Below are 10074 nucleotides of genomic sequence, written 5' to 3' on the forward strand. Positions count from 1 at the left end.
CAATACTTCCATTACTTGTCCTGTGTCTGGGGGCAGATAGGGAACAATACTTCCATTACTTGTCCTGTGTCTGGAAGCCAGACTGGGAACAATACTTCCATTACTTGTTCTGTGTCTGGGAAATGCATAGCGAATAATACTTCCATTACTTGCCCTGTGTCTGGAGGCAGATAGGGAACAATACTTCCATTACTTGTCCTGTGTCTGGAGGCAGATAGGGAACAATACTTCCATTACTTGTCCTGTGTCTGGGAAATGCATAGGGAATAATACTTCCATTACTTGTCCTGTGTCTGGAGGCAGATAGGGAACAATACTTCCATTACTTGTCCTGTGTCTGGAAGCCAGACTGGGAACAATACTTCCATTACTTGTCCTGTGTCTGGGAAATGCATAGGGAATAATACTTCCATTACTTGCCCTGTGTCTGGAGGCAGATAGGGAACAATACTTCCATTTCTTGTCCTGTGTCTGGAGGCAGATAGGGAACAATACTTCCATTACTTTCCCTGTGTCTGGGGACAGATATGGAACAGTACTTCCATTACTTGCCCTGTGTCTGGGGGCAGATAGGGAACAATACTTCCATTACTTGTCCTGTGTCTGGGGGCAGATAGGGAACAATACTTCCATTACTTGTCCTGTGTCTGGAAGCCAGACTGGGAACAATACTTCCATTACTTGTCCTGTGTCTGGGAAATGCATAGGGAATAATACTTCCATTACTTGCCCTGTGTCTGGAGGCAGCTAGGGAACAATACTTCCATTACTTGCCCTGTGTCTGGGGACATAGGGAACAATACTTCCATTACTTGCCCTGTGTCTGGGGGCAGATATGGAACAGTACATTCTCTTGTAGCTGCAATAACTGCACTTTGAACAACTGGTAACAATAGGATCACTGCTATAATTTGTAGGACTGTCTGCTGAGCCAACTTAGCCATGCAGATACTCAGGAGTTGACTAAGGAAAGGACATTACTAGGAGTACAAATACAATGTTAGGAAGAACTAAATAGAGAAAACTCATATTTGAAGAGCGACCCATATATCTCCTTATTGTTATGACTTATTGAAGGTCTTCATTTTGAAATCAATACTCAATATTTTTGCAAACTATAGTAATCCATATAGAAGTCTGAATACAAATCAGGGCTCCGTACAACAATCAGTCCATTACGCACCCGGCAGCACAAGAAATGACAGAGAACTAGAAATGATTTTATATTGATCTCTGGTTTTTATGCTATTCCAAGAACTATACCATTGCTAACGCCAACCCCAGGCCCACACTGAGGCCAATGTCTTAAGGCTAGGCATGGCCAAACTATGGCCCTCCATCTGTTGTGAAACTACACATCCCAGCATGCATTGCCACAGTTATAGCATTCCCTAATAGCAAAATTGTGGCAAGGCATGATGGGGTTTGTAGTCTGGCCATGAAGTAATCGCTTGGACTGCTGATTTGTAATTAGACTGGGCTCTTATTAGCATAGACCCATTGACTTCTAGTCAGAATAAATGCAGTTGTCGAACTATTTCGTTATGAAGTTAAATTCCCTACAGGTGTAGTGTAATCACCCAACAGGTGTTACATAACGTGAGATCGGGAGCACTGGATGTGTAATGCTACGGGGATAATTCACCTGGATAGGTAGAACCACTCTAGTGGGGTAGTCCCATTTGCAGGTGACGGAATATTAACAATGTCTACTATCCTAAGTACATAAGTTCAGCATATTTGTCCAAAAATACACATACGTACTATAGGTCCCAGATACACTCATTGTAGGGCTTTTTATTATGGCAAACTGATTTACTGTATTAGATATCATGGGTTTAACGTCTACCAGAAATATCCCCATAATGAATTTTTTCGAACGTTTTAACGATGCGCCTTTTCTCTGATTCAAAACACAGGAGGTGAAGATCAACATACGAAGCACGCCCCAGATTTCACCTTGTCAAGTGCGTGTGGGAATGTTTAGGGTAGAGATTATTGATTCCTAACCTTATGTCGGCCATACATCTCTATGGCCCAGACTCTGCCTTGTGTAGTCCGATCTGCAAGACATCAATAATCTGCGATCTGTTGGGAAAATTCAACAGGCTAAAAATCCCTGACTCAGGAAGTCCGACATTCTGCCCCAGTGTAGGCAGAATAGGGAATTGCCCTGATACAGGCCAAATGTATTGGCAAGCTGGAACTTGGATCTTCAGTGGATGAGTGCTGGAGTATTTATCAATTCAGTTGGATGAAGCTTTATTACCATCCACCATTCAAAACCAAGAATAGCTGCTCTGATGGGTGACTGGTGATCATGCGCACGTGTTCCCACATGAAAAAAAAAGTGTATATTCGCTCAGATGTAGAGTAGTATTGTGTACCTACCCTAGTAGTATTTTGTACCTACCCTCTATTCATATACATGAAAAAGGCCATATTTATGCTTAAAGCTGTCTCGGTATAGCCCACAGTCCCTTCCATACCCCCCTCACCCACTTTGCCAACAGAGCAGTTCTGACTCCTCAGTCATAAGCAGGGCAGTAATAGAGGAGTGGCTGCAGCACAGATCAAAATTCAAATAGGGGAGGCACAGCAACTGCCACCAACTGCCGTTCCACACTGACTCACTGGCAGTTGAGCCTCCCCTGGTAATAAGTGTACATGTGATCACTGTCCAAAAGACTCTGCATTGCCGATTACATACTCTTGGTTCTGGAAACATGAAACATATATTTTGCCAACAGGCGCCAGACACAGATGTTTGCCAGTGGGTTCAAAGCACCAAATGAATATTTCGCAATGAGCTGTGTGTGGGGAAGGGTCACTTATTTTCTAATAAAATCTTTATAGTGAACGTTCTAGGCTTGTACTGATGTCTGCTGCCAGCCTTTCATGCCCACTTATATACAATAATTAAGCCATCAAGGTCTACTCTATATTTGGCACTTCAATAAATTACGCAATAAGTACTTGGCGCTGACATTTAATAGAAAACAAAAAAGACGTCTACACAAAACTGTTCTGCTGTAATCATCTATGGCTTACTACTGGGAAAGCAGGCCACCTCTACTAGCGACAAACATACTCTTAATGCTTGAGATTAGTTATTACGCAGGAGGCGTGTTACAGCTGTAAATTATAATTCTGAGACACAAGGTAGAGAATGCAGGTACAATACCAGAGTAATCTCCCCGGCAGTGGTGGCTCTAGGAGGGGGGGGGGGGCTCGAAATAAAAATAGGGGAGCCACACCCACAGCCAGTGAGTCAGATTGCAATGGCATTTGGTGGCAGTTGATGTGGTTCCCCTATTTGAACTGTACTGCAGCCCCCCCCCCCCCCCCCCCCCCCACCCCTCTGGAGCTGCACTGCCCCTTTCGCATTGCACCTTGGAACCGTGTTATTGCTGTGTTGGTGACATATGGACCTGGGTTGAGGTGCAGTGTGAAAGCACCACAGCTTATAACCCAACCACCCCCCGGCAATTCTACCCAGGGTTATAAGAAAGATTAAACCCAGGTGGCCCTCTGTACGATGGATGATCTGGGTATAGCGTGAAAGCGTTGGACCCGGTATTGCAATCCCAGGTCCGACTCGGATCTGCAATACCGGCATTGAGATGTGAAAGGGATATTAGTGACCCTGAATGAAGGCAAGGTGCACAGAAGCGGGAGCAGTATGCATGTGCTCCAATGAGAGCATAGACAGCCGGGGGCCGCAGCCCCTCCAGTGTCACTATTGGAGGTGTGCCCAGCTGCCAACAGGCCGTGCATGGCACTTATGAAGGTGCTGGGCTTCCCCAAAGCTCTATACTTGATGTGTATAGGTGCCGTGCTAAGTTGTGGACTCAGTGGTCATCTTGGTACAGGGAATGATGTTTCTCTGGAGGTGCAATATGGAGACTAGCATTGGGGCACTTCACATCCAACAATACCTAAAGAATAAACAACAAATATAACCATTGGGGGAGCACATGGGGTGCTGTACCACAGATTGCACACCTCTTGGTTACAGTACAGCACAGAAAACAATCATACATATACCTCCTGACAATGATGTGCAAAGAGCTGGCGGACACAACTTATTCTTAGCGTGCACAGAGGAGTAACACAAAACTAATATCTCTGTTACTGTTAAGAAGTAAGGCATAAAAAACACAGACAATGCTACAGATTAAACTCGCAAACCACACAGATCACATAAAGGGCTCACTTGGAATAAGATATGTCATCGGATCAGGTGCTGCGCAAATAGATCAAATAATAATGCTTGCAACATTCATTGTAATGGTAAACCATACACTGTTATGAAAAAAAACATTATAATAGCCTAGAGCCTGGATTACTGCCTACAGCTGGCAATGAATTATGCCCTATGGTAGTGGTTCCAAAACAGTGTGCCTAGGCACCCTGGGGTGCTGTGAGGCTCTTGCAGGGGGGCCTTGGGTTAGTGGTTCAAGACCAAATCAAATTATTTATGGTCAAAGTGAGAGGAAAAACCAATGGGTTATGGCTGGGGTAGCCAACCAGAGTCCTCGAGAGCTACCAACAGTGCATGTTTTGCAGGTCTCCTCACAGAATCACAAGTCAGCTAATTAGCTCCATCTGTGTATCTTTTAAAATGTGTCAGTGATTAATGAGTGCAGCAGCTAGGTTGTCTGGAAAATGTGAACTGTTGGTAGCTCTCGAGGGCTAGGGTTGGCTACCACTGGGTTATGGTATAGTTGATCGAAACGGTCTAGATCGATCAAGTTCTGGTCGACCAGCCTTAGTCAAACCCGTCTAGGTAGACACCTAAAGATAGTCTCCCATGTCTAGGTTAACAGTAACAAAAGATTGATGCAACCGTTATATCGGTCAACGTGGACACTATAAGTACACAGTGTCTGCTTACCATGCTTCAGGCACGAGGCCTCACTGCACTATTATAATCGATGTCCACTTGGATAGTAAAGTACGAACCAAGTCAACTTGTACCAAAAAAAGCGCAAAACTTGCATCTGACTTTCATGACTGTCGATCTAGACACGGTTAACTATCTTCAGGTGTCTAACTAGATGCGTTCAGCTAAGCATGGTCGATCAATACACAGTCAATTGGATATTAAACCAGTGATAGTGGCTTCCAACCATAAAACATGCGGCCAATCAGAAGCAGAACTGTGCACCACCATATAACTGATCCTAAGGATGACAAATAGGCACAATTTACTGTAATCAATTTTTCCAAAAATTCTCAGTAACAATTTTTATCCTAAGGGTGTTGTCCAAAAATGTTGATACGCTAGAGCGAGGTGATTCAAGAACATTTGTGAACCACTGCCTTGCAGGCCTTGGACAGAACTCCAGAACTCCAGAACTCACATATGTACCACTGAGAATCATATCCCACCCACACATTCTCTTACTTGTAGGGGTTCATGTTGCAGAAGGTGATGGCAGGGTAGGTAATTTTCTGGAAGTTCACGGTGATGGACACACTCACACTATAATAGGACATTAGTAGCAGGGCGCACTGCCAGAAGACAAGGGCCACCGCAGTTAATGTGAGCACAATCCAAATCCATCTACGTAAGCGACCCTTGGACACCACTATCCTGCGGCAGCCGTGGGTGTTGGTGGTCAGGCAGTACCATTGCATCAACTCATACAGAGTGGGAGCTTGTGGACCCGTCACTGGAAGGGTCTTCTTTAACTTTTGAGTCAGTTTCTTCTTTGGACCGTTGGACATGATGAATCTGGTAGATGCAAAATACACGTCATTAGGTGACTATGGAAACTTGCATATGAAGCTGACTTTTGTGCATGTGTAGTATCTGGTTTCACCCATTTGCATGCATTGTTTATCTAGACTTAGGACCAGATGTATCAAGCTTGAAAAAGTGATAAAACGGAGAGTGAGAAACAGCCAGCCAATCTGCTCCTGACTGCCATGTCACAGGCTGGGTTTGAAAAATGACAGGTATGAGCTGCTGTTGTTGGTTGCTGGTTGTCCACTTTATCCCATTTTGAAGCTTACTACATCTGGCCCACAAAGAGGTCAATTCAGTTAGGAGCATACGCTCTCCATAGACAAGTGAGAGCCATATTATAAACGCCAATTCACTGGACTCACAGCAAGGTTGCCCCAACTGTTCCACAAAATGTGACCTAGGAGAAGTGAGCGGGAAAGTAGGTGAACTCTCTTCCCCAAAAAGTGGCAATAAAGACATGACTAGCAGGACCACACAGAAGGCTGTTGGTGGCTTTAGGTTTTTGTTTTTTTTATATCAAGGGTTGTAAAAACTTCCAGAAGGGAAACATCCTTCAAATGAGGGGAAGTATTAGAACACGAGGACATGCACTGACACTGGAGGGAGATTCAGGGGAAATCTGAGGAAAATTACCTCACAGAAAGGGTAGAGGACAAGTGGAATAGCCTCCCATCAGTGGTGGTACAGTAGGTAACAATTTAAACATGCCTGGGATAGACTGACATACTGTAAGGATATCCTTACTCAGAAATAATGATCAGTTAGGGTTTACGGTAAAATATGGTTAAAAAACGAGCAGACTAGGACTGGTCCGAATGGTTCTTATCTGCTGTCAAATTCTATAAGGGAAATTACTAAGATAGGATTTCTAATTCACATGGGAGGTTGCTATGGGAAACCAATCAGAGTCTACATATTTATTTAGCGCCTTCTAGAAGATAATAGAAAGTATTGGATTGGTTGCCTATAGCAACATTCCATATGAAATATTCCCCCTATGTTTTTAATGAACGTACAAGGTTTGTTACAAAGGTTTCTATTGGCTAATATATGCACTTTTTTATTATTGGTTGAAAATGAAAGCACATAAAGCGTTTTCAATCACATTTTAACCAGGATTGTTTCCCCACTTTTTCATGCACATAATAAATCGCATATAAAGCAAGTAACATATGCGGTTATTAACGCAAATGGACGCAGCGCTGTCCCTGGACTTCCGGGGCTGAGACCTGGGAGTCCCTCTGCGCATGCGGAGAGTGACGGCGCCGGCCATGCTGGGAGGGAACCGTGATGGATCCCTCACACGGCGCTGCGGAGAGAAGCCCATAAAATGTATCTTTAGTCATCCAATCCCAGAGAATCTGTGAAGGGCGAGCTTTGGCCAGGCTAGCAGAGGTGCGAGGCACAAGCCTAGCGATCCACAGATTGCATACCTCTGCACTAAAAGCTACATTAATATGTAAAATATATTACTGCCACTCATTCATAAACAACGCACTCAAAAACAAAATGTACATCAACTTATGAACTTATTTGTTGTTGTGCAGTAGATTCCCACATAGCGATTTACTCAACTTTTTTTTAAACTGACCACTGTAGGTGACTATAACCTCTCTCTGCCTAACATTATTAACCCTTTGAGTACCAACATCTCTGTGAGCGATGTGCAAAATATCCCCTATAAATACCAGCGTCGCTCACATTTGTTATATAAATAAAAAAAAATGTTGTGTAAAAAAAGATTATATTTCCTATACAAGGTAACATTACAGGTCGTTATGATGAATGCAAAAGTTTTCACACCTATCTTGACAAATTCACTTGGCTAAACAACCTAGCAAGGATAATTAATTATGCTTAAAGATAAAATTTAGAACAAATTTCGGTACTTATGTATTATCTGGGCTCCCATGTTAAATGCACCCCATTTTTTCATACCCCTACTATCCAACTACGCATGGAGTTGATTTTATATAGTGTGGCGAGTGCAGCGAGCCACCGTGCCCGAAGCGTGGCGAGCGCAGCGAGTCCCGCAGTCTCATAAGAAAAACGGGAGCCCAGATATTACACAAGTACCCAAATTTCTTTTTATGGAGCAAAACATCCAACCAACAATACACAAAATATTTGTACAAAACTGCCCCAAGTGCACAAATCACAGACGCAGTACAATGAAAAGGTCTCAGCAAAGAACACTGTAAATGTAAATTGTAGGTCAAGGCTCCTAATGGGGTCATAAAATTAATTTGGGGGATTTTTTTGTTTGGCAACCATTGGGTTCCATTGATACCCTAAAACTAGGGGATTAAGATAAGTAAAAAAAAATAATAAAAATAATAATAATAATATTTGAGCATTACAGTTTAAGACTATAATATAATAAAATCCACATAGTAAAAATATGATGAACTATCTATACATCCGCACTTCATGTAAGCTCTGCTGTAAATCAGGTTTAAAAGCTTACTAATTATAATAATAAAAAAAGTTACAAAAATGAAATACTGTACATCTAAATAGGAAACAAATATATTAGTATAGTTTTTTCCAAATAGTTATGTATTGTACAAAAATAATATTTTTAAGTAATTGGGTAGATCCATTAGCAACAGCTATAAAACAAAAACTGTTTAAATATCCAAAAACATTCAAATCAAATAAATCCGTAAAAAAAAATAATCCTTTTTTTAGGGCATAATACGGTTAATATATACACCCTTTGTTGTTCTATAGGGGGGCAAATGGTCCCATTAGGTTTCAGCTGAGCCAGTAGAGCTCTCACCTGTTGCAGGCACCTGATAGTATAATCTGAGCCGGATCTCAGTCTCTCTACACAAAACCTATAAAGATTATCCAAATATGAACAGAATGTGCTGGTGTACTATCTACTGTACCTGCTAGGTCCGGTCTGAAGCAGTAAGGACTGTCTCTTTCTAGACTGGATATACAGACAGGTATAGCAGGTTTAACACAATTTCCCGTCTCCAGTACTGATGCAGCATCACTGTGACCCTGTGTAAATGCAGCCTGTGCTATTCCCAGTAAAGTGAGCGCTAAATTCCTGGGAGGACCTGGGATAACCTAAATATTATCCCAACGTTTCTACAGTAAGTGACAAGTCTGTGCGGCACACCTGCATGGCTGCGTGTGGCAGGGATGACACAGGAAAACGTCTTTGAGTTCATTCATTAAGATTGGTTTTCCCTGATCATATCCAATGTGTTATCATCCAGACCCTGGTACACATTGACATGATCACATATTGTCCTGTACCTGTATGTCACTGTGTACATCTGAAATCAACTGGTCATTGAGACTACTTAATAAATGATTTGGAATAAATCATAAAATATTAAAATATAATGTGCATGTATAACAAATGGGTTATATATATATATATATATATATATATATATATATATATATATATATATTATATATTATACACACACATGTACACAATTTATCACTTCTATGTAAAATAGAGAATTCCCTCTGTTGTGTCTCACCTGTGCAGTCCCAAAGTGTCAGGTTTATTGATGTTGGCTGATTGCAGACACACAAGGAAAGTGTGATACAGTGGTTGTTGCTTCAGGGAATGGTGACTCTGAGCTTGAAGTTGTTGGTTGTTTATTTAATCCTGTAGTTGGAATTTTCCATTGTCATGTTGCTGAGATCTGTGCATCACTTCTTGGCTAGTTTGCTGACTGCCACAGGGGTTAGCACTGCCTACATGAAGCTTCCATGTCTGCCTACTAACTGCTATGCTCCTACTGCATCAGTACTAAGAAACCTGCTTCAACTTCTAGGTCAAGTCAAAGGTGTATAGGATAAGACCTGCAGCGCCACCTAGTGGCCCATACATACAATGAATATCAGAGTCGTCTAACGTCTTTATTGAAGTGAGCTAGTTGTTATTATTTTAATAATAGTTATTAGTAAAGGATCAACTATTTTGATGCACTTTAGGACGCTGCTCGCAATCTTACATACTACAGGGAAAAAGGCGTTAATACACAAGTATTGGTGCTACATATTGCAAATACCCCCTATTTGCAATGGGAAGCGGTCATCTATTAGAATGAACTTAGGTCTACAGTCATTAGGTCGACCCCACTAGGTCGACTGGCAGGAAGGTCGACCTGACTTAAGGTCGACATGGGCCAAGGTCGACATGAATAAAGGTCGAATTTGCATAAAGGTCGACATGAGGAAGGTCGACTGGTCATAAGGTCGACATGGGTTTTTCACAGTTTTTTGAGCCGACATGTGCCGACAGGCGGTATTTCATGCCCTACCATCCACTAGGGCATGGAGGA

General features: G+C 42.2%; 1 protein-coding gene across 2 annotated transcripts in view; it reads right to left on the reverse strand.

Annotated features, from left to right (window-relative positions):
- The window catches only part of SCNN1G (sodium channel epithelial 1 subunit gamma), a 32493-nt gene extending 22795 nt beyond the window's left edge, over positions 1 to 9698 (reverse strand). Inside the window, exons 1-2 of one of the 2 annotated variants that reach the window (XM_083152864.1) lie at positions 9265 to 9698; positions 5411 to 5740 (exon numbers count right to left, since the gene is read on the reverse strand). In XM_083152864.1, the coding sequence (XP_083008990.1) occupies positions 5411 to 5733 (323 nt within the window). In that variant the 5' untranslated portion in view covers positions 5734 to 5740; positions 9265 to 9698. Of the gene's footprint in view, positions 1 to 5410; positions 5741 to 8649; positions 8789 to 9264 lie in introns of those variants that run through there. The other variant, XM_083152865.1, reaches the window with a different exon arrangement.
- Positions 9699 to 10074: the final 376 nt, after the last annotated feature.

Source organism: Crinia signifera, chromosome 7, assembly GCF_055691185.1.
Source record: "Crinia signifera chromosome 7, ASM5569118v1, whole genome shotgun sequence".
Lineage (NCBI taxonomy): Eukaryota > Metazoa > Chordata > Amphibia > Anura > Myobatrachidae > Crinia > Crinia signifera.